We start from the raw sequence: 25,508 nt of genomic DNA on the forward strand, positions 1-25,508 counted from the left end.
AGTTCCTCAAGATCTGTTGACTGGAGAGCAGTTAGTGAAGGAAAGCCTGGAGGCATCATGGTACAGTCCCTTGACAATCAGCTGATGGCACCAGACTGACTGAAAACTAAAAGCCTCATCTTTGGAGCTAAGTTAGAGAAGGTAGAAACATACACTCAGCATTCACAGCCCTGTGGAATTTTAAGGACCACGTTAAATAGGACATGATACCAGAAACTCCAGGAAAGTTTAAAAATATTTGTAGCAAATGAAGATAATTACTACAGATCAGTGAGTTTGTTTCAATGAAAGATCAATTTTGAAAACATTTGAAGTATGACAACCAACCTAGAATTTCAGGTAAAAATAACAAATCAATTTAGTCTGGTGTCTCTATTTTGGGAAAGGATATGTGCTGCAGGAAGAGAGAATTTCTCCATATTGCTTCACTAAGCTGTTAAGAGATAAAAATATCTTTGAGTCAGCATACTGAATCCCAATTGTTTTCTGAGACTAGAAACCAGTTAGTGTGTTTAGCTATAGATCATGTGTTGAATTTAAAACATTTACATGTGGCTTAAAATACAGCCAGAGATCACTACCGAAACAGCTATATGAGAATCATGACTGCAGGGAGTATTTACAGAGAAGTGATGGGAACATAACCAAGCCAAACTGGGCAGTGAGACTGCAGTAGCATACCCAAGCATTGACATCTCTGCCTTTTAGTCCTAGCTGGGCTAGAGCATCAGAAACTGATGGTTGAGCCTACCAAAAAAAGATCTGATCCCTAGGCACCACAACAATGCAAGCAAAATGAAGGCAACTTTTACTATCAATAATCATCAATAATCTGGTCCATACAGGAAGAAGCAAACAATAATGCAACAAATAAACAACACCATGACAACAAAACACAATAACACAACAAACAAACAAAAAAAATCTCTTGCCTGATCTTGAAAACAAATGAAATAAATTATTCTAAAACTGCAAAGCATCATTTACATTTGCATGCATTCATGAGATTCATCTAAGCATTCAGGACATGGCTAATACTGAGGCTGAAACCTACTTATTAAAAAACATTTGTGTGGATATATTAGCACTTCCAGAAGAACACAGAAATGTCTTGAGATCTTTTTCCCTATCAGTGATCTGACTCTTGTTTAACTCTTTTATGCAAAGTTTCTCTTGCAAAGCTTCCTGCCAGATCATTGTAGTCAAAGGCAGGTTTATATGAACTGTTCCTACATAGCACTACTCCTTCATTACAAAATTATATGTATTATGTACAGCAAAACTGCATAATCTGTGTAATTAGCTCATCTCAGTCATTGCTGGCAATGGAAATAGCTGTGAAGGTTGAACAGAGGGGCAAGTTAATGACATCCATTCATGGATAAGGACTGCAACTGTAAAACTGACTGGCTCTAGCTGTCTGTCTTGTCCCAGAGCGCAGAAAGCTAAGATGATCATTAACTAGAGGCACTCAAAAGACACTGATTTATAGCAAATACCTGCTGTAAACTGAAGCAAATCAGAAGCTGACTCATAAACAGATTAGTGTCTGTGAGCTGGGGTGTGGGATGAACAGCTAGAGACAGTCCTCAGCTTCTGTATGAGGCTATGCCAGACCCACTGATGCATCAGAGCCCCACAATGCACAGTAAAAAACTAATCCTTCCCCATTCCTAGTTTTCTTTACTTTTTTTTCTTCTTTCCCCCCTCGTCCTGACAATAGCTCTGTTTCTCCTTCTACTACTTACTCACTTAAGCATAAGCCCTGATTCTGCACTTTCTTTAACCTAGAGTTAAGCTACTGGTTTCACTACCACTTCATTTCTTACGCTTGTGGGCTGCCCAGACCCTTGTGACCCTCTATCACACACCTGCGCTGCTCACAGACAGACAATTTCCGACTGCATTCATGGGGCTGATATCAAACAGGCAATAAGCCTTCAGAGAATCCATATACCGTTACTTTGGTTATAGCATGAAAAGGCAATGCAGAGCCTGATCAAAGGCTGTTTTCTTCTAACACACTTTCTCACACCATTGCCTGAGAGTTTGAATTCCTCTTCTTCCTTTGTGCTACAATGTTGCATGATGTATTTGAAGTGTATTTTGAGAAAAAAATATTTGAAAAACTAAACTCAGCTTATGGAAAATGAAGACAATCTCCACCGATAAAGCAGGAGGGTTCAATAATTTATCTTCACCGGATCAAGGTATGAGGCAAAATCCACTGGATGGGATATCTGACAACAGAATATGTATTATACTAGCAAATGTAGCCTAGGAAACAAGTCTGCATTGCAGAGAAGAGCACTGAATAGCTGAATAAACATGATTTTGATAACTAAGCATTTCCTCTGGCACACAGAAAAATCGCAGGTGCTACAGACCAGCAGATCTGCACCAAGACAATAAGGCATGAAAATAAAGAGATACAGGTGAGCTGTGAAAACATATGGTTAAACACAGAAATATATTGGTAACTGTAGCGATCACTTACACAGATTAAATACCCAAGCTCATGGATATTTTTGCAACTCTGAAGACGTTAATTACAATAACCTGTTTTCCCAGACCACATAAAGGGATGCTTTCCATTCAGTTCACATTTTTGGGTTGAGAATAGAAGATTTTTATTGCTGAAAGAGAGTGCTGGAGACAACAATATTAAGATACTGAAATCCAACTGCCTGCTTAGCACTTTGTATGTCTGAAAGTCTTCGTATGAAAACTCTTATAAAGGACTGCAAAACACAGATTCTGTCCTCAAAACTGTCCTTCTCAGCCCCAAAGAAATTAATGACACTGAGGAATAGATGTACCATATTAACAGGGAACTTCTTGCACTCTAAACCAAAAAAGCAGCAGAGAAGTCTTTATAGAATTGAAAGGCTTCAGAGTTCCTGATTTACTGGAGTTACTTTACAAAGGGCAAGACCAAAGGACAGTAGACAGAAGCAGCTTGCCTGTGGTCAGTTGCAGAGTATGAAATAGGTCTCATTTACTGTCTGTTTTGACAGTTACAAGCTGCATTCGGCCTGAAACCACCCTAGTCCTATCCCTTTCAAACTGGCACAACCACAAACGCTGTCTCTTGACTGCAGCAGGGTACGAGAACAACCCCACGTGTTAGTGATGTCCCAGATGGATCAATGCAAGCCATAGTCAGGCAAGTCTTTGCATTCACACTAAAAGCTGCTCTTTCAAGGCAACATAGTAAGAACCTAAGTAGTTCTAATGTGAGGTTGCAGTCCTGTCACATGCCTGCCCACTGACTCCGGGAACAAGAAAGCCAGAGGAGAGACAGCAAGAAAAGATCATGAAGGAAACTAGTCTGTGAACATCTCTTCCCATAGGAGCATGGAAAGAGAGAAAGTGCTGAGGCCAAACGTGCTAAAAAAATCAAGCCGCACATCACCTTTTCATTTACAAGACATACGCTGGCTCTAACATTTTCTTCTGTTGAGTTTTAATTTGCTCAGAGACTCTGGTGGCACTGTTGTTGGTAATTGTGTCTGTTATTCTATGCTGCCTGCCTTCGATGCAGTACAGCATGTATCACTAATTCTTTATATCTGGTACTTAACCAACAATTCCCTTCTCTCACCTGCTGTTCTTTGGGATGGCAGCTCAGATTTTTGCCTGCTGGCAGCCAGCTTGGATGGCACTCCAGTTCTTCCCCACAAATGCTTTCTGCATGTCTCCTGATGTTTGCCCCATCCCTCTGTCAGGGTTCATGCACTGCATTTTTGACAGCACTAACTTCTGAGCAATTCCCCACCTGTATTCTATTATGCCATCTTTCCATGTAACCTCACAACAATTTGTCCTTAATTGTCTAGGAGCTGGTTGCTGCTTCTCACCTCTGCATAACTTTCCATGCTACACTGCCAGGTCTTGCTCCTGCACAATGGCATTTCTACATTTTAAATCACTTAACCTGTTCACTAAAGTCTTCTGTAGGAACTCCACCCTCACCCATTCCCACAGCGACTCTTAACTTACGCTCTTCTCCAGGCACAAGGTCTCTGTCTCTCTGCTCACTTTCACCTCAACCAGTAACCTCCCTTTTCATTCTCAGTCTGCTTGGTTGATGCTCTGCTCTTCCTCTATCCTTTTTTCCTCATACTTCCACTCTTCCTGCAACCTTCGTGATTGCAGAAGAGAAATAAATTAGCAGTGGAAGCCAGTCAGTCCCAGTGAGATGAAAAATCTTTTAATTCTGAGAACTGTTCTACACATTTCCCAGATGGTCTCAGAAAGTGCCATCTTTCAGGTGTGGCAGGGCTCCTGCATCAGGCATTAAGCTCACTGCTTGGATGCATCTCCAGGCTTGTCAGAGGTACATCTGAAGCAAGTCATTGGTGCTCTCTTCTGCGAGTTGAGCAGCAGGTTTATTTCTCTTACCCCGAGGTAGAAGAGGATGTAGATACCAAAGTCAGAATTCAAGTTTCCAGCAAGCAGTATGTAACACTCAGGGCCTAGACATTTGAAGCTTCTAGCACTTAAACTGCTTAAATTCATCTCAAGGAAGCTATTTTTATCTAGTCCTTCTACCTTGAGCAGATAGCTTTTAGGCATCAATGAGTCATTGACTTTTCAGGATTAAATCAAAGCAATTAGCCCTGCCTTTTCCAGCTGATTTTCATTAAAGTAACATGGCAACTGTACAAAGGTCAGTGCCCTGTGGTTCTCACTTGATTCCCCTAAAAGCAAGCAAAGGATGAAGCAAAACAAGTAAAATGGTGGAGAAAAATTGCATATTACACATCAATAGGTATATGGAATCAAAACAAGAGACTGAGACTATTCTCACTCTGTTGTACATCATGTAATACCAATTCTTCATATTCTGCTTATAGCTCAAGTGTCCTAGAAACTAAAAACCACCACCACTAAGTGCCATGTCACAGGTGTCCATGAAGAACAAAAGATTGGTGATAGAGATGACTGAAGGATCCATTTGAAATCTGTAGGGCTAACATAAAACCACAGAAATGCTGGTTAGAAGGAGCAGTAGAGTTCATCTAGTCCAACTTGCAATATATCATGTTGCCACACCATGTTCATTTTCACCGAGCAAAGCCAGGACTTCTTCAGCTCAGTGCTCAAAATCAGTAGAAACACTTTGTTTCCAGAAGGTATTGGTAAAATCAGAGTAAAGTTTTCAAAGCTACTCCTGAGCCTACGGACTTGGACACATAACTGACTTACCACAGTGAAATCAATTTCTTTCCCTGAGATTTCAGAAGGTGAATTTTAGCTCAGGTTTACCAGAAGCTGAGTGAACACACAGTCGATTTCCATATGGTCCCAGAGCATCAGTGACTCATTCATGTGTCTACCCCATTCATGGTACTTTCTGTGCCTAGTCAGGTTATTGCAGGGAATGAGAAAATGGCGCTGGGGCTTTGACAGAGAGCCTAGAAGAGGTAACGCATTGAAGGCAAACAGGAGGCATGCAGTCATCTAACCAGTTGAAGAAGTGATGAAAAAATAACAACACAAATTCTCTTGAGGCTCTGTAATTGGAACGAGTGTGGTTAGGTGTTACACCTCTGCTTGTCTGTGTGCTAGTGTAATCACAGTAACTCAGTCATGGATCTGCAGCTGAGATCTAACAGGGAATCAGTAAAATAGGAATCTTTAGGAAATACTTTATACCCATGTGCTGAAAAATCCAACTATTATTTATCATATTTCTAGTTACAGGAGAGCATTTTACATACTCCCATGCCATTATAAACTGAAACACACCACTATGACGCCTGTGCTTTTCTGACACACTCACATCTCCGGTTCAGCTCAGAGACCCTTCTATTGCCCTCAGCATTCACTGAAGGAATAAAACAAAGTGCTTATGTAAGAATAAAACTACTAATATTATTGTTGCTGGAATTTATTTTACATGAGAAACGTGCAATGAATACAGGAGAGATGAAGGGGTTAAGAACAGATTAGGATGAAAAAGACAAGGCCAGGCTGAGAATGGGTTTGTAGATGGATAAGGATGACTTCGTTACAAGATAAGACCTTTGTGGTGACCTTTTAGCTCTTCCCCAAGAAAGAATAAGAACAGCAGCAAAACTCAGTATTCATACTGCTACAGCCTCTCTCCCTGGGACTGGGCAATGCAATGCACTGCCATAGCTGCATTTGGATTCATCCCTGTCCTTTTTGAGCCTTAGGCTTTGAAACAGAAAGCAGATCCAAATAGAACTTTGTTCCCTCACTTCTCAAACAAAACAAACTGAAAGCCTTCTTATTTTAGTGCTGCAAAGAAGGCTTCCTTAGTCACAGTCAGCTTTGGCGCAGTGCTGCCAGCTGACAGGTGGAAATGTTCATTTTTAGAGAGGCCTAATGAAAGGGAGACATTTGTTAACTATTGGCATAGTAATGGGGCAAGTGGTTGAGTTTATATATGAGGTTTATGTGAAGTGGGAAATTCAGATCAGATTAGATGGCCAAAATGAACCAAAAGCGGATCTATGGGATCCTGGCTTTCATTAGTACAAAGAGCTGGTAAGGAAGAATGAAAGGAGTTCACCCTACAGAGGTTTTGTGAGCAGGTAGCAGAGTTACCTGGCTCCCACGCCACTCAGAGGACAACTGTGCAAATCCCTGCAACTTCCCACCAAAGATGTCACCATCCACATCCTGAGGCAAGGAGCTCTCAGAACAGGAACATAAGCCCTTGAAGAAAAGGGCTTCCCAAGTCAGGGCGTCTCTCTCTCTCTTTCCCCTCATAGCTCCTGGGACAGAAGAAACTCCTACCAGGAGCAGCAACCTGCTAGGTGCTTTCTCTATGGAAGCCTAACACTGGGAGGTCGCTCTGAAGTGCCCCTGCTTCTCATCACCCCCACCATCCCCTGCCTTTTACTCTATTGTCTTGGAAAGGAATAGGGTGTCCCCAGTTTACGATACCTAGAAATCCATTTCCAGCAACTAAACACCTACTGTCCCCACTGGTTTCCAAGAAGAGCTCAGAGCATTCGGTTGGTCAAGTGTATTAAGATCAACACAGAAACTAGTATCCTTGAAAATACTCTGTGCTTCCAAACTCTGCATTAGCTGCTCTAGTTGAAAATCAAAGCTGCAATCAATGTGGCAAGCCTGGAGATTCTGCAAGTAGTAATGACTGCTCATCATGTACCCTGAAACACACAAATGCTGATGTATCAGGTATTACTGGAATAATTCAGCAATAATTAAGTTAACTTAAAATTCTTAGCAGTGAGAAAAAGAATCACTAGGAGTTCACATCTAAGTTTAGTTAAAAGGGTGATGATGCACTAGCAAAATAATTTCCTATTTTCTTTGTTTGCCTCATTTCCATAACACATTTTCTGTTTTCCAAATCTCTGTTTGCTCCCTGGCTGACTCAGGAGGATAAGGAACTGCATTAATTCTTATGTCACTGTATGGTCAGTGCTTTCCAACCACGAGGGGTTTTGGACAATGCAACTGCATTGGGAATGGTCCTTTCTTCTTCCATTTTCCCAGGGAAAACTCTTCATGAGATCTGGAGGGTTTTTCTGCTTTTTTTTAAAATACTGAGCTTCTCTTCCTATCGTTTGCTTCAGTGTATTGCTTCTCATTGCACAAGTCTCATACAGAGCAGCATCTGGCCCGCTGTTATTTCCAGCACTGCAGACAAAGAAGTCAGTATAAAGCAATCCGAGTTTTACTGATTTTATGAATTTGTCCCAAGAGCTACCAATTACAAACTCCATGAATAACATCTGAGGGGAATGAAACTGCACTGAAAAAGGAAAATATATACTAAAAATGCATTCTCCTCCAATTTCCATGGGAAACCATATTTCTCCTCACCTTCTCAAGCTACTAAGAATGGCTATTCTAATCTGGATGTCAAGTCATAAGCAATGTTGGGGTCCAAAACTAAGTAAAAGTTTCCCTTTCACAGGACAGCAGACTGTGAGCAAAGCCTTGCGTGACTTTTGGAGTCTGAGAACTTTACTCAGACCAGGACACAGCTTAAAGTGCTAGTCTTCCAAGCCACAGAAGTCGTAAAGATTCACCATTACATAAACAGCAAAGATACTTCCATGTCACTGAAGAACACAGATGAAAATACGAAGAATCTAAAACTGGTCAATGGACTTACTGATGTGCAGAACACCCTTCCCATGTGCAACAGGCAAGTTCAGCAGTCACGGCTGTCCCACTGTTAATATACCTATTTGTTATTCTTGTTAAGTGGGAGCACCTAGAGCATCTGTCAAGTACCTGAGGGTCCACAGGGAGAATTTAACAGTCTCTGCCAGGGGACAGCACTCAGGCATGAGAGATCATGTTGATGCAATAGGAAGCAGTATAACAACGAACATGGTGTGTACAGCAAGGAGGAATCCCTGTATCATCCAAATGCAGGTTCTTGTTGACTGCTTAAGCTTCTTTGATAGAGTTGTTTCACCCCTGAATGGCTACATTATGCTTCCTATAGCTTCCACATCTTCTAACATAACACACACCTGCTTCGGAACAAAACTTAGCACTTCCCTTCCTTTAGCCTTTCAGAGCAGCCCTAGTGAAACCACCACCAACCACCTACCTTGAGCCATTGACCTGCTCCCAAGCAAGCGCTCTGCAAAGGCAGGGACAGTAGGGTTCCTTGTGGAACACCCTCCACCTTCTCCTCCCCTGTGTCTGTCCCTACTTCACTTTGGTAAGTCTCTGTGCTGGTTTTGACTGGGATAGAGTTAATTTTCTTCATAGTAGCTGGTACGGGGCTATGGTTTGGATTTGTGCTGGAAACAGTGTTGATAACACAGGGATGTTTTCTTTATTGCTGAGCAGTGCTTACACAGAGCCAAGGCCTTTTCTGCTTCCCCCCCCACCCCACCAGCGAGCAGGCTGGGGGGGGGGCACAAGGAGTTGGGAGGGGACACAGCTGGGACAGCTGACCCCAACTGACCAAAGGGAGATTCCAGATCATAGGACGTCATGATCAGCATATAAAGCTGGGGGGAAGGAGTAGGAAGGGGGAGACGTTTGGAGTGATGGCGTTTGTCTTCCCAAGTAACTGTTACGCGTGATGGAGCCCAGCTTTCCTGGAGATGGCTGGACACCTGCCTGCCGATGGGAAGTGGTGAATTAATTCCTTGGTTTGCTTTGCTTGTGTGTGCGGCTTTTGCTTTACCTATTAAACTGTCTTTACCTCAGCCCACGAGTTTTCTCACTTTTACCCTTCTGATTCTCTCTCCCATCCCACCAGGAGGGAGTGAGCAAGCAGTTGCGCGGTGCTCAGTTGCCGGCTGGGGTTAAACCACAACAGTCTCTTTTACCACCCAGCAGGATGGCAAAGCTGCAGAGGCAGCACTGTCGGTAATTAGAGCAGGACAAAGTCCAGGACCACTATTCACACCAGTTTTCTTTTACCTCATCCATCATTTCCACCCCCAAGTGACTCAGTGCAGATGCCTGTGGACACTTACTTTACTTGCACTTTAAGTGACACCCTGTGGCTGAGAGGAGGAATTACGGGTGACCATTCCTTCAGTGACACTCTCCCTAAGGTTTTGCGACAATAAACACAGAGGCTGAAACCCAGTGAATCGCAGATAGTCTCAGGTGTTCAGCGACTGGAGAGAACAGCCTCATTCCACTTTCCCCGGCAGGGTTTCAGACCTCCCACAGCCTGGCTGGACGGAAAATGGGTCATAAAGCAGAATAAAACAAGAAATCCCACATCCACAAGGAAGTCCCCACACTAGATGTAGCTGGGTGGGATTTTTTCCTTTCATTTTGATATTGTGAGATGAGGATTTCCTGCTTTGTCTCCCTTTGTAATATATTTAATTCTTTCTCTTCCCCGTATGTTCCTGAGCCATACCCTCTTCCACTCCTCCCCTGGCCCCAGAAGCACATGATTTTGCAAGTATCGTCTAATTTCTAACTTGTGGGAAGAAACTGAACCTCAGTCCATCTGTTTGCCAGCTGGTAGTTGCTCTCAGCTTAGACAACAGCTCACTATCTCATGCAAGTGACAGAGAGGTGGATGGGGCAGCTTCCTTAGAGAAAGGGTCATGGAAGCCTCCAAAAACAATGTGGGCAACCCTGTGTTTGCTGAAGCCCACAAGGTTCAGAGACCCTCTTAGAGACCCGTCATTGCTCTCTTGCTGCAACAAGCCACTTTTTCCAGCAATCCTGGGTGATGACCCCTCTGCCACAAGTTCAGGTTTGCCCCCGCTGAAGGGCAAAGCAAGGGACTGGGCCTCCTGCTACTGCTCTCAGGTCTGATTGACTTCAGCGGAGGATCAGATGGGCTTGGTGCAGAACAGCAGCAGGAATTCCTGGCTCTGGGAAATGTGTGGTCTCCCTCAAAAGTCAAGCCTAAACTTAGGAGAATCCCAATCAGACACAAAGGATCATAGCAAAGCCACCTCATAACTTACTAGTGAAGAACAAAAATACTAATTAGTGTTTAATTAGCTGGAGAAAAGGTCCCTGAACATGACCGAAGTAACATTAACAATCTTCTTATTTTAATACATGCAATTAACTCCTATTCTGTGCTCAATGAAGAAATCACACTTCACAGGATGATAGTAGTGGGAGAAAGAAAGATGGGTTATTTTCATTCCTCCTTTTAAATATTTTTTTCAACACTCTTCTTCCAAACTGCAAAATCAGAGTGATCTCTTACCACAAATTATGCTTCACAATAGAAAGAAAAAAGAAATAAAAACTTGAGGAAAAAAAGTAAAGCCTCTCCCATCTGTGCATGCACTGAAATAAAAAGAACCTCCCACTGCTGTATCTGTGGAAGAATTCAACCTAAACTAGCAAGAGAAAATGAACAAAGATGGTTGAAATCTTAATCTGGATACAATGCTTTGGAGTCAAGCTGGCCTAATCAACTGCAGATTTGGTCTTCTCGGAGAGAAGCTTTATGAGCTTAAACATTATGTTTTATTCCCTCTCCCAGGCTTCCAATTCCAGCCTTGTTTTTCCTCTGCCTTACTTGTTTGGTTTCTCGTCTGTCTCCTTTCTTTAACTTTCATGTACTCTTAACTCTCTAGCTGACAAATATTGAGTTGGTCACCCCAGGATGGCTAAAACATGGCTTCTGCAAGAAAACTCTTTTTTTTTAACAGATTTTTTGCAGTGAGTCCATAATTAAAATTGGCTACAAAACATCTGTTCTTACCCCAAATGTCCTTCTGTCATTAAACAGTCCAGTGCAATAAAAGCCTTCTGGACATCTAACAAGGTTGCAGAAGAGGGATGAGGTGGGATTAGTTCTAGGGCTTCGTAGTACTTTTCTGAGTCTGAAAACACGCATGCATTGCCTAACAAAAAGAGCAAGTCATGTATTTGATCTTGAAACTCTTCTTTCAGAAATGTGTTTTAAATATATAGAGCCCTTGAATCCAAATGGCAGTGCACCAGAATTTCTTAGCGTCTGCTGCCCCTCAGACCGGGATGCTTCCTCTCACCTTGTCCGTTTCCCCAGCCCACACCTCAGCTGCATCTCCTCGCTGCATCCAGCTGTACATCTAGGAATCACCACTCATGCTGACAAGGCTGTGTTGATGGGCATTTTATCTCTCTCTCTCCGGTAAAGATGAAAGGCCACTAGACCATGAAGGGTCTCTGTCTTTTACAAAGAGACTTAGCTTTCAAAAATGCGCCCTTTAGAAATCAAGCCAGAATAACCTCTGAGGAAAAAGTAAGTCATGTGAATGGGATCAACAGAAGTGCTCAAGACACTAAAATACATGAGATAAAAACACAAGTGAAAATGTTAATTGAGCCTCTAAGCTAGCCACTCATAAAAGTGCACATTTCTGTAATTATCAGGACACGTATTACCCATATTGTATGAACAAGACTCTGTGACCAACGGTTTCCAAGCAAGGCTCAGGTTTTATATGCAAGCTGAAGTCATCACTCCAGAAGAACTTTGAACAATAATTAATGAGAAAGAAAAGCAGCAGAGGTTAGATCTTGATAAAAGAATGGCTGTTCGACCTATGAAAATTAGCTCTTTTGCTCTTTTAAAACTTAAATAATCTCTTTAACCCCTTTCAAAAGAGGGGGGATGCAAAACAGAAGAGCTATCAATTCACTTCTTCACCCTTCCCTCAGCATACAAAAGATTATTTGCCCATGTTCAAGATGAGACAATAAAGAACTGCAGGGATTTTTCTTTCAGAGTGGAGTAAGCCATATGAATAGGTACAACTGTGATACTTTTGCCAGTGGCTCTTTCTCCTATGTCCATCCGTATGAACAACAGCCCAGTTGCTAAGTCACCAACCCTCTCCAAATCATTCTCGACAGGGCAGCTGGTTACACGGCCATCAAGGAAAAGATGGTGTACACACCCTCAGAACAAGAAGTAGGCAAGGAGGCACCAAATCCCCATCAATGCAAGGTTAGCAGTGTTTATGTGCCTGTTTTCAGCAGTCTAGTCCCTGGAGAAGATGAGGATGCTTTTTGCAGTACCCAAAACACTCATCTGAAGTAGCTATCTATCTCAGTCAAAGAGCTCTCCTATACCTGGGGGGGGCAGGTTGCGTAAGATTTGCAGAGAGGGAGTTAGAGCTATAGAGACCTTTTTTCCTGTTGATCACAAAGCAGTCTGACCTCAGTCTCCAGGTGTGGATTCAGTTCAGCTCGACAGATACCCAAGGATTAATTCAGCTGCTTAAACACAGGCATCGTATCATTTGCCTTGGAGTATCTGCAACACCTATGTGGCCTGGAAGATTAACACAAACCTGCACAAGGCCTGGGCCCTCTGAAACAGGAACTAGACACCTGGCAAAATATGCCTGGACATATCAAATGGCACTAGCACTTTTGCATGGGCTACTGAACTGATCTGTACGTTGAGGTTGAGCTGAGTAACTCTCTAGGCTTCATCCCCTGTATCAATCAGAGCTCCACTAACTTGTACTACAGCTTAAATTAGCTGTTGATACCTACCTAGAAATATGTAGATTTGCGTGTCTTAATCTGCAAGATGGAGACCTTCCAATGCTTCCACCTCCTGCCTGCAACCAGCACAAACCAAGCTGAGCAGCCCCTGATATACAAGTCTCACCATAGAATATCCCTCTGCTGCACTAGCTGTTGTAGACAAACTCAAATCATTGAGCTAAGGCTACAGAAGTCAACACTTATCGTCCATCAGATGAACACCTAATCTTGGATTTCCCCATTGCACAGGGCAATTTGTAGGGAAAGGAAAGAGTTAAAGTAGACAAACTTTAGCCTGTAACATGCTGTAAGTACTTGCATGTACCACCACTTTTTTGCAAGCAGCAAAAAGAGTTTCATTACTGCCCATTTGCTGAATTAAGCAAGCTTCAGGATATCCTAATAAGTGAACTAATCTGTTTCCTAAAACAAGAATAAAAGCTTCACACTGCCAAAGCATAAACACATCTAGAGGGCAGCAATGATATTGTCATCTTTAGCTAAATATAGAACCTGAGCAGAGACAAGTGCACAGCCACGCACTGCACCAATACATACATTTTTCCTTTTTTTTTTTTCTTCTTTGAGAATAATACATAAGCTTTGCTGCAAAATTGCAAAGTTGTAAGTGGATGGCATCATTTTCAGATCCTTGGTCAAAGAATATTTTGCCTATATTCACAAATCATACTGCAGGGTAACCAGGTCTTGATTTGTCAGCACAACTTTATTTCTCAAATAAAGAGAGAGAAAAAAAAACACCAAAACAACGAAGTGTCAGAGATGAAAAATACTCACAGACTGACAGACTTTGTTTTACGAATCCAGCTGAAACTTCTCTGAGTCACTCAGCAGTTCCCAAGAGACATACAGATACACAGACACAGGCACAAAATCACCACGGGAATTTTTTGCAGTTAGAATAGAAATGTTTTACGCAAACAGTTTATTCTGTAGTGGCAAAAAGGAGGGGATTTTTTACATACCAGTTCTTGTTCTTAAGCTTTTTGACTCAAATATTCTTTCATTAAACTTTGCTGGCATATTGCGGGGTTTGATAGCATTCCCCATCCAAGCACAGGGGTTCTGCGTTAGAGCGACAATCAAAGCATGACAGTTGACAAGATGGATACCAAGCCAGGGTAGGTCCATCCAAAGCCTTTGATGAGCTCATCTGTGGTGATGCGAACTACTTGTCGCATTTTGTCTTGAATTCCATACACTACGTGCATAGAGACTACAAGAAGGCACAGAAACAGCCCCATGAGTACCAGAACCTGGGCTGCCTGATTTGTCATGGATCAGCGTCTTGTGCTTGACTGAGTCTGGTATAAGTTTTTCATATAGTTTGGGTACTTCCAAGTCTGGATTTTCTAGTGTCTACAATGCAAAAGCTTTCATTTATGGGGAATGCTACTGGGTTCATTCCCTCCAGCTGATGAACTACTTTTATGAAACTGGTAGGAACTTGGAATCTTTGAAAGCTTTATTTCTAAAACAAAAAAAAAAATCACTGAAATTGATCCAAAAATTTTATATGCATTAGAATGAGTAATATAGTCACAGCCATAGAGAACCAAAGTAAAGATGCACTATAGTTCCTAAAAGATGGCAGCTCACAAACACAGGATGAATGACAGTATAATAAATGGCTGAGTTACAACCTAGAACTGGATAAGCCCTTAGTAGAAGAAAGGCATTGCACAGTGCTTTTTCTAAACTTGTCTGATTTCAGTACAGTTCAGTAGAATATTACACACCATCATTTCTCCCTTTGCCTCACCAAAGTGCAAAATGAAACAGAACAAAACTACACTACAGATCCTAGGCAGAAATCTTTCGTTGATCCAAGCCATCTCCTGATCAAACCTTCACTTTGTAGCTGGATTATTCACCTCTGAAATTTGCAAGAACCATTTCCCATTTTTTATCAGTTTCCTGTCCTTATTTTATTATCTGCACAAGGTGCACAGTCTAGGTTTTAAGCACATTGAGTCTCATTACAAATGGCCCTCTAGTCAGCCCACAAACTAACTTGGTGAAACCATGCAAGTAAAAGTAGTCAGACCACATCAGTATTTGGCCTTCCCAAAATTTGGACAAGTTCTGCATGTACTAATTGCCACATCTTTCAAATCACAAAAGACGTTGCACCTCTGTATTCGAATCTTAACCTGCTGTCCTACCGCTTTCCCAAGCCTTAATCACCAACTACTATTGCCCAAGAAGCTACTGATTTTACAAGTTGATTCGAATCTCGGTATAGTCCTTCCCTTCCTTTTCTGCGCCACAACTTGGAGGAGCTACATGGAAGAGTACAGAATCAACTGAAAGCCGCTTACAGTGGCTTCAGTGTACTTTAGTTCTCTATTGCAAGCTAGGTATGCTACCACATCTGCGCACCAGTATGCACTACCAATCAGTCTTGCAGACATACATTGTCTCAATGTGACTACTCACATTTTATGTTGAAAGGAGAAAAATGTCCACTTCCCCAGACTACGACAAAATAATTCTTCAGTTTTTCAATAATATATTTTCATCAGTCTTTAATTTAATTAACATGCCATTGTTTTAAGAGCAATGAATTTAAGAAAATTTATTAGCACTGTAATACAAGCAGTAGCCACCATTGAGGAGAGGATCAGGGAAGAACTTTAAATCAGGTCACTGATGAACTACTAAAAGCATTAACAGAGTTTATCAAAATAAAATGAGGTATTCAAGATTTTTTTTCTTCCATGCACAGGAAAAGCATTTAAATTCTCTCCACTGTGTTTATGATATAAATAAGGAATCATCGATAATGCATTTCTTTTTTTTTTTTTTTTTTTTCCTTCTCACTTTCCTTTTGGAGAAACAAAAATAAGGCAGTGGAAATACTGACATCCCCCACCAAAAAAAGGAAATGGGAAAAAAAAAAGGCCATACTTCTTTGAGGTACCTTTTATATGGCTGCTCTTTTAGGGTCTATTCTGATACACTTGCTCTTGTCTGAGCTGTCCTTAATTCTCAGAAATTTTCTTCTGATCTCAGCCGAGACTGTAAAGGTAGTGGACTACCTGCTATAATCAAAGACAGCATAACCCAGCCCTTTGCATGTTCCCACCTATTTTATTGCAAAGAGCACAGGTCAGAGAATATAGGGTTTGAGGATGATCTTGCAGTTCTCTGAGGTAACTTCCTTACTCTGCTCAAAGTCAAGGATGACAGAAGCTGGTCCCTAAGAACAAATCTGGAAGAGGGCTTTGTTTTGCATAGCAAATACACAGACCTTTTGTCTAGTTATCTGACCCTTGACACCTAGAGCTGGGGAAAGAATAAATTCACTTTCAACAAGCTAAAAAACAAGGTCTAAGATGACAGGGTCATTCTTTTATGGGACTTAATAAGAATGCTAGCCCCACAAAATTAACACTACCTAAAAATTAGACTACTAACACCTGAGCAACAGTTCAGAGTGATACACGGAATGAAATGTCCCCGCAGTCAAAAGCACACTGAGTAGTCTGAAAAAATGAGTGACAAACAAGTGGGTACACATACCTGGAACTAATATGTTAAAAACTCTTAATGAAAGGTCCAAACAGTATTGACAGATAAGGAAAAGGAAATGAGTGCCTGGGTCCAACAGCCTGAATAATAAATTTTTAGTGAGTCATCATGATTGTTTACCTCTAAGAATAAAACATCAGTTCCAAGAGATTTCTAAGGAGCCCCCATGCTCCCTTGCTTTGATTATTACTTGCCTTATAATATCCTCTACTGTCTCCCTTGCAGTAATGATGCAGCCACTCCAGCCTCATAAGCCAACTGCTGATGAAGTTGCTAAACAGATTTCAGACCTCAGCCTTCTGTTTGTTAGATACAACTTCCAGCCCAGTTTGTCCCCTTGTTCACACAAACAGCCTCTCAAAGTGAGAGTCCTTTCAAAATACAGTTCTTAGGCGTTAAGACTAAGTACTTCACAAGCCAAAGGATCTTTAATTATCCAAATGGCTGAAGCACTGCTACAAATATATTCAGCTACACATATCTACACATGAACAAGCATACAAAGCACAGTATACTCTCCTTAGACTGCAGAGGATATTTTTGCCCAGATCTACTTAAATACGCTTAAGTAAAGAAGAATCGGTGTGCAAAACTCTGTGCTTTTGAGAAATCTGCATCATTCCAGGCAGGAATTCTGAATATACAGGCTGGAATGTGGAGGAAATGTTGATTCCCAGGCAAACACTTTTTTCTTTTTTTTTTTTTTTTAAATGGAAAATATATTTTGGATCTCCCCATGCGCCTTCTCAACACCAGATCTGTGGGAGAAAGAAAGGAGTTTGTACTTACTCGTGGTGTTGTATTTGATCCCATTGAAGAACTCCGGGCAGGGTCTCTCTACTAGTTCCCCCGCAGAGGTTCTGGGCCAGCAGGTCCCAATCTGATCAGTGGTGGCATTGCAGTACGGACCTTTTGCATTAAAAAAGGAGACAGAAAGGGAAAAAGAAGCAGTTGAGAAAATACAAAAGTGACACACTTTGCATCACAAAGCAAACTGAATCCTAACACTTATAAAGCTTTTCTGAGCCCTGCGCTAGGTAACATTTCCTACCATCAAAGCCCAGGAAAGGGATAGAGGAACTCTCTAAAAAAGTCTCTTGTAAACGATCCAGGAGGCTGCAGTTGACATCAAATTCTTCTAAGATGAACTGAGATATGGTCACATCCATTATTTGCCCCAGGACTGCTGGACTGGATCAGGCTCCTTTCCCCTTTTCTGGTTTTTTTTTTTTCTCCCCTCTCTTTTCTTCCTTTCTGGAAACAAATGAACATCAAGCTGCGGACACCCTGCAATCTTGTGTGTGCGAGCCTCTCTTCCTCCCAGCGTGCTGACAACTTGGCTGAGAGTCTGCGTCTGGCTGTGCAGTTCAATCCTCCAGGCTCTTCTTTGCTTTAAAACAGCAGCTCAGGAACCAATGGGATCACGCTGAGCCCAGAGTAAGGGGTTTGCGTCTCTTAGCCAGCTTCCCTGGTCTAGCAGCTCTCCAATGCCGCCTCACATTGCCAGACTGTTGTATTGCTTTCTCTCCCTCCCTCTTCTCATTCCCTCTCCCTCTCTCACACGCACACATGCGCGCGGACACACGCGCACACACAGAGTTTTATTGCTGGCTTCGGGGATGAGCACTTTTGCAAAAATACTCACTGCAAATTAGAGCCAGGGAGAAAAGGAAAAGCCACCAGATGAAAAACTCCTCTTGCTTTTTGTGAAGCAAAGCAATTCCTGCCTTTACTGTGTGGAACTGAGGATAAGCAGAGATGCTTAGACAGGGAGGGGGAAGAAGGGACCCAGTCCAGTAGCTGCAGTACTGGATGCTGAGCAGGCCTTGAGAAAGAAAAGAAATAAAAGCTGGGATGAGGGAGATGGTCTGATAGAAGGGAGGCATCAGAACAAAGGAATCTGAAGTAATGACCCACAGGAGAGGCAGAGTGGGGAGAGTGAGAGAAGGGTTGGGAACCCAGCCTGGGAGAGGCAAGGCACAGAGGCAACACATCTTTTAGCCACTCGTGCAGATGGGATGGGGTGAACAGTAAGTAGGGCAAGGCACAGAGAGCAGAGGAGAGCTTTGGAATGGACCTAAACAGCCTTTCTGACTTTCTGCATCAGGATATGAGATTAATGCAGAAACAGAAGGCAAGGACAATAAAGAAGCTTTGACAGAAAGAAAGTGATCCAGAAATGAACTCCTGTTTGCAGTCTGTGTTCACAGCTTTAGACCGGACATGGTGCTTACACTGAGTTCAAAGCAGCGGTATAGAACTTCCTATAACATCTACCTCCCACCCTGCAATGGGCTGGACTTTCCCTTTATTTATATGTAAGATTGAAGGGCTTTATTTTTTAGTCTTCAAGGACCAAAAGAGTTTTGTTATCCAAAGAAAGGAAAAAGAAAAAATCACTGGGTTAGAATGGCAAATAAATTAACAACATGTGCTGATGAGAGAACTAGCCAGGACACTATATTGCCATCTGGAAATCTGGAGATTTTTTAACTTTTTCACATTGCAATGGGGGAAGAAGGGAGGAGTGCCATCATGAGTTTGGGATGAGTATTTTTGTTTTAAATATGTAAAACCCCACAAAGATAACAAGTGTCCTAACTCTCTAGGCAGCATGATATTCTGAGGCAAGTGAATGCATCTCTCTGTTTCTCTCTCTGGAGCCATGATCTCTTTCCCAAGTGAATGTTCCCAAAATTGCAACCCCTTCTTGAGAAATCTGCATTTCAACAAATTAACCCTTGTCAACACCACCAGATCTCTTTGTTCCATGCATCTCTATAATCCCCAAAAGCAGGAGAGAAAATTTCTTTAGCATCATTCACACAACATGACCACCACCAACATACTGGTTGTCTTTAACCAGGGCTTTGAGGAAAAAAACCTTTTTCTTGAACTTTAAAGTGAGGGAGATAAAGGATGCTCTAAACCTCTAAACAATCCACAGACATCTATCCCTCAAAGTATCTTCAACTCTACACTTTAAGTTTCTTTCTTCTTTCTGACAGTGCAGTTGAGTTCAGAAAATTTATTTTTGTTCCTCAAGCAGAGCATCTCAGTGATGGCTATGAGATCTTCTCAGAAGACAGCATTTGTCAGTGCCCAATGGCATCACTGAGCCCAGCAGCCATTTCAACTGAGGCAGAACTGATCAGTGAGTAGGGCACTTGTCCAGGATGCTGATAAGATAATCTTTTTCTACTTCTGCTGCCTCTCTGCAGGGGACAAATCACATAGTCAGGCCAAAAGTCTTCATTTCTCACCTACTGTCTGCCTTGTCTATTTTATCACATTATTTGTGCAGCACCTACCACACTGGAATCAAAAACTTGGCTGGAGGCTTTGGGCACTAGAGTTTCCTGAATTTTTGGAGGAATCCATCACTTAATAAATTACAAAAAGAAAGACTGTTTCAAAAATCAACTACTTTTAAATTTGGTAATTGTTTCATGTTCCTAAATGCTGCCCTGTATTTTCCAGCATAAACACTTGAAGATTTTTCAAATGGTTCAGATATTACAGAGTCGAACACTAAGCTGGATTTCATTTCAAAACTGTTCTTTATAGTGGTTAACACCTGAAACAACAGCCCTGGATTAAACTAAATATTTTTTCAGGATTAAGAGAATGATTTCTTCATTTAAGTGAGAAGAGGTAGAAAATCTTCAGTCTAAACTAATTCTTCCTGCCATCTTTTCAGTTCAGCTAACTTTAGAAAATCAGAAGCAGTAAATATCACACAGATAATACTATTGTATTCCATATATTTAACAACCAAAAAAACCCACCTCAGAAATAAATATAGAGGTGACGAACAAATTGTGTAGGAGTAAGTCTGAATGAAGAAAATAATTTATTGTTCCTCAGTCAACAAATCAGCACCATTCTTTAATAATCCCTTCCCAGTTCTACTGTAGCCTCTTCATGAAAAGCTACTTCTGCAACTTTCCCTGGGTACAATCAACTACTTAGTGAAAGTTTCTCTCCGGCTGGATTTAGTCAAATCCTGACCATGTCAATTTGACTTATTTGATGTGAAAATGTTGCTCTTTATAAAAGAAGCAAATGCAATGAAATGAAAGATTGACAGAAATATTGTAGCTGCTGACACTGCTGATTCTCTGCTGGTGCAGTATGCCTCCATGATGCATCTGATGCATGTAACTACTAGATCTTGCCAGGCAGTAGGTAGCAGAGGTCTACCTTAAAAATTACTGAGTAACCCAAGAAAGCTAGTAATTGCACTTGGCAGGCAGAAAAACTTTGTCAACTTAAAAGTAGGCTTGTTTCTATGTGGTGGTATTCATTGGTTTGTTTGGGTGCATATGCAAGACATAAGCACAACCAATCAGTATAAGAGCATCTGAATATGCAAGGCTATGGAAGTGAACAAGACAGACAAATAAACATGTAAACACACACACAGCTCAGTAAACCTCTTTTACAGAAGAGGTATTGGAAAGTGATCTACAGCTCTTCTAGTAAAGGAAGGAGCTCTGCTCATAAATGGGACACAATATTCCCTGGTAAAGGAAATTTTTATATACCAGCCCTTGCACCACTGCTACACAGCTGGTTTCTTAATCTCCAACCCAACCCACAGTTGGTAGAATTAGCCAGAGGATGGCTTTTAGTTTGCCCCACTAACAGTGACTAACAAGGATGACCTTGTGCTGTTTAACCAGCAACACCAAAACTCGGCTCTATGCCAACTCAGGCAGCCAACGTATGTGTTTGTGTGGGGTGACAGTACCTCCAGAACCAGCTGACTGATCCTTGGTCATGTCTGCTAGAGGGACCTCTTCTCCCCAGACACTCAACCTCCACAAAATCAAGAGATCACTATATATTTCAATATCCAAGATGGGTATTGAAAAAAAAGAAAAAAAAAAAAGGAAAAAGGAAAGAAGAAAGAAGAAAAAAAAGCACCATTTCTCTCCTCATTTCCCTTTGTCAGAGAAAGAAAAGCCCACTGTACCTCATCCAGCCTTCTTTTCCCACTACAGTAATGGTTTTATCGCCCATTTCCCTATCCATTGATGTGAAAAGCTCATGGTTTCTAGGCACAAGTCACCATCTCTTCTGGTATGCAACACAAGCTTAGGACAAGAAATGCACATCACTCATCAAACAACCTGGTTACACCAATACCCTTTTTACTTCAGTTCTATTGGCTTTCAGGGATTTACCTCACCAATATGGAAGTAACAAATGGAGTCACGGTCTGAGTATTGGCTCTTTGGGTCTCTTTAATCCAAGTAATTTCACATCCATACTCATCATCTAACACTATAAATTGGTCTGTTAACACAGTCATGGATCTGTGTTTGGAGCGTGAGATAAGCAAGAGAGCTACATAGCCAAATAACTGATTCAAAAGTGTGTTATGGTCTGCAGGCCAAGTACAACACCTTCTGGTTGAATTCTGTCCGGCCCTTATGGTGTTAATACAGGTTCATGTGAAATGCCATGAGCACTTTATGATGTTTATCACATCCTCAGCAAGGGAAAGAAAAGTGAGGTGAATTTCAAAGAAAGGATTCCCTACCCTGGTTTTGATGGAAAAATGGCAGACAGAGAGATAGATGAAGGAGAAGGAAGAGGAGGAGAAAGAAACATCTGTCTTATTTGTAGAAATGAAGTCTTTAAATCCCCAGAGGACAATCAAGAGGCAGAATTAAGGTTGATGGCAGAAAGACAGGGTCATCAACTAATTGATTGTACAGCCCAGCTGATCTAGTTTGGAGTTTAGTGTCTACCTCTGCATTTGCCTACCTCTACATTTTTGTTACCTTTAAATATGAGGCAGGAGGGTTTCAAATGGCACAGTAAGTGTTTTCTCATCTCTCCTTTTTCTGTTTGAAAAATGTCCCCCAGTAATCCTTAATTATTGCAATGATCTTTCAGCATCTGAATTTAAAGTTAGTAGGACTATTCAGCTAGGTAAGGAATGCAAGACCATACACTTTAAGGAAGGTACTAATTTACCAGAGTGGCTTCTGAACCATAAACCTGAAGGCCCTCCTTCTCAACATGCACTGCAAAACTGATCTGACTGCACTTTCAAATGCAGTGACAACATGATCATTACCTGGTAAATACTTATCTTCCCTTCTCATTCAAGGTATGCCAGCAATGAATGTAAACGCAATTTTCAGAGTGGGAACAAGACAGCCTCATACCATATGGAGCAAGACAGTTCAAGCAGCAAGAGATTGACAACAGCTTAAAGATCTTCCCAGACAGTACACCTCTAGAACTACCATAGGAATGTCATATACAGCTATCTTTGCCACATCACGCTATGGCTTCTCACAATGAATTATACTCTGCTACATGAGTAGATTGTTAAAGAAAACCACTTCTCAAATTGAGTACTACCCTTCTAATCAAAATCTAGTCCTTACTGTATGTACTTGAAATTTACACAGAATGTGCAGAGTTGCAAATTGTTGTATGTGGAGAGGAATATGAGACATAGATAAATACAGATCTTTGTTTCTGTTGGTCAACTCATTTGTTAGAAATGGGAGACATCCTTTATGATGCTAGAAATGAAGTATGACTGTAGTGAGCAGAGATAAAATTAAAAAATGCAGGTCTGTGGTGATGAATCTTTGCATCTTTACTGATGTTAGAAAATATTTACTGTGGGTGTAAAAAGAATCAACAGCATAAATAATAAATGGCTTGTAGCTACACATTAATATATGTCTTTCAGCACATTAATACACTTGTTATTCTCTACAGCTATAAAACCTGTACGAGTGAATCACGTTACATGAGACAAATGATGAGACATTGCAGGGAGATTATAAGAACACACAAAAGAACCAACCTTGACACCCTCATAAACTGCCAATGTTTTTTTTTTTGAAGTGAAGTGTTTTGGGTGAATGTGCAGAACATCATCTACCATATGAGAGCACAGAAATATGCATTCCAGAATAACTGTGATTTTATACATGGTCAAATTCAGGGTCAGCACTTCACAGACATACAAGAACACAAAGGACCCATTTTATACATCTATTTATGCCTGGCAATGGCCCGGTCCTCTGTTTACAGCATAAGCAAATAAAATAAAATAAATAAAAAGAGGGGTTAGGTCACATCTGAACAAATGATGACCATGATGATGTGTCTCATTGGTCCCACTTCCTTTCTGTTACGTACAATGGGACCATTGCCAAATAAGATGTATAGAATCAGGGGTCTTGCCCTGCTCTCCTCCTTACAATACATTAGGCAACAAGGTTTCTTGTGCCAGACAAGCTTTTGCTCTCTCTGCCTCCCACTCTGCTTCACTGTGCTGACTTTCAGTGCATGCTGGGAAGATCTGAGTAGTCATCCCATATGGTCTTAAGCTAGGAGGAAGCAGAGAAAGAAAAGGTAGAGGGTAATAAAATGTTCAGAGGTCAATCCCCCATTTCCTCTGAAAACACACAGACACTCTGCATGATAACTGACTTTGAAACATCATATAGCTCAGAAAGCAGACAAGGTAGAAATAACATAGGATCATGTTGCCCAGTATCCCATCTCTGACAATGACCAAAATCAGATGCTTCAGAAAATTATTTAGTCCACCAACAAAAGCAGCATGCTCCAAATTGCCATGATCTAATTACTGGGGCATCCTAAACAACCTTAACATATGCAGTAAGATAATTAATTCTTTGGGTTATGGGTCTTGCCTTTATTGCCCAGCATACAGCATTGTAGCTACAGTATTGTAACTCATAGTTTTAAACCACCCAACTCATATTTGCTTGTTTTTCTGAGAAGCATCAGCAGTCTGGCTTTGAGACCCTGGGCTAGTGGCTTATGTACTCCTTTGGGCATCTCTGCCCAACCCAGGTGCAAAATCTGGGAATCGTAACAAATTTAAACACTGCAGAGTAGCCAGCTCTCAGATTCAGATTGCTTTGACACTCTGCTTTTCATGAGCTATCTAAGCTGCCATTATAGCCAAGGAGGATCTAGATTTTGATTCAACTGCCCAAAAATACATATCCAGCACCATCGGAGATACTCTAGCATATCTGAGATAGCCACATGAGGCTGGCAGATAAACACAGGACCTAGGGAAGACCCACCCCTTCTGAAGCAGCAGCTGGAGGCCAGGGATTTTGTCCTCAAGCATCTCAAATGTTCTGGGACACCCGTATCTAAGCAACCAAACAGAGCCTCAGATATCCATTGATTATAAGGGCTGATCAGATCTCACTCAAAGATATGTATGCATGGGCACATAATCTTGAAGACTTAATCCGAATTCCAGCTAGCAGGACAGTATCAGTGCACACTGCTCCTCTAAATCCCCACAAGCACCTCACCATTGTCAAACTCAACAAGGAGCAACAATAACAAATTTTCTTATAAGCATTTCATCTTCTAATATGTAACTCACTCCACTCAGGCTACTGGATATTAGACTGAGCAAAAACTGGACCTTCCACAGAAGGGAAGAAGCCCACCACCAGCATGTTACTAGGGAGAGTATTTCACTATTATTACTTAGGCTTTACCCTATGTAATAGATTTTTATTCCTTATGTTACCAAACTTGAATCCTTCATAAATGTGGGAAACCTCCTAAAACACAAACAAAGAGTAGCACAAGTAGCAGCCTTGTAGAGCAAATGAAGCTTTCCTGACAATTTTCTTCTCTTGGTTGAACTGTTATGCTTATAACATCCTCTCAGAGAGGAAAGAAATTCTAGATATGTTACATCTCTCACAGTATCTCCAGTGCAGATGCCTCCAGAGGTGCCAATCAACCTAGGTTTCCTTTGCAGCTAGTGGAAAGAAATAGGAACTTTTAAAATGCAATTCACCAGATCTATTGTAATCACCTATGTTAGGATGAGATTGATTTTGCCCTCAGTTCCATCCAATACCCTGAGTAGATCTCTGTCTGTAAGAGGAACATATAACAACTTAGACTGATGTAAATGTCTGCATTTAGTCAAGTGAATCCCATTCCAGATGCTTAGAACAAAG

At 41.4% G+C, this 25,508-nt stretch overlaps 1 protein-coding gene across 2 annotated transcripts in view; it reads right to left on the reverse strand.

Moving 5' to 3' along the window:
- Positions 1-25,508, reverse strand: part of CRHR2 (corticotropin releasing hormone receptor 2) — a 162,700-nt gene that overhangs the window by 97,048 nt on the left and 40,144 nt on the right. The window contains exons 1-2 of one of the 2 annotated variants that reach the window (XM_052807888.1): positions 17,555-17,998; positions 17,293-17,412 (exon numbers count right to left, since the gene is read on the reverse strand). In XM_052807888.1, the coding sequence (XP_052663848.1) occupies positions 17,293-17,412; positions 17,555-17,672 (238 nt within the window). In that variant the 5' untranslated portion in view covers positions 17,673-17,998. Of the gene's footprint in view, positions 1-17,292; positions 17,413-17,554; positions 17,999-25,508 lie in introns of those variants that run through there. The other variant, XM_052807879.1, reaches the window with a different exon arrangement.

The sequence above is a fragment of the Harpia harpyja genome, chromosome 1, assembly GCF_026419915.1.
Source record: "Harpia harpyja isolate bHarHar1 chromosome 1, bHarHar1 primary haplotype, whole genome shotgun sequence".
NCBI classification, from domain to species: domain Eukaryota; kingdom Metazoa; phylum Chordata; class Aves; order Accipitriformes; family Accipitridae; genus Harpia; species Harpia harpyja.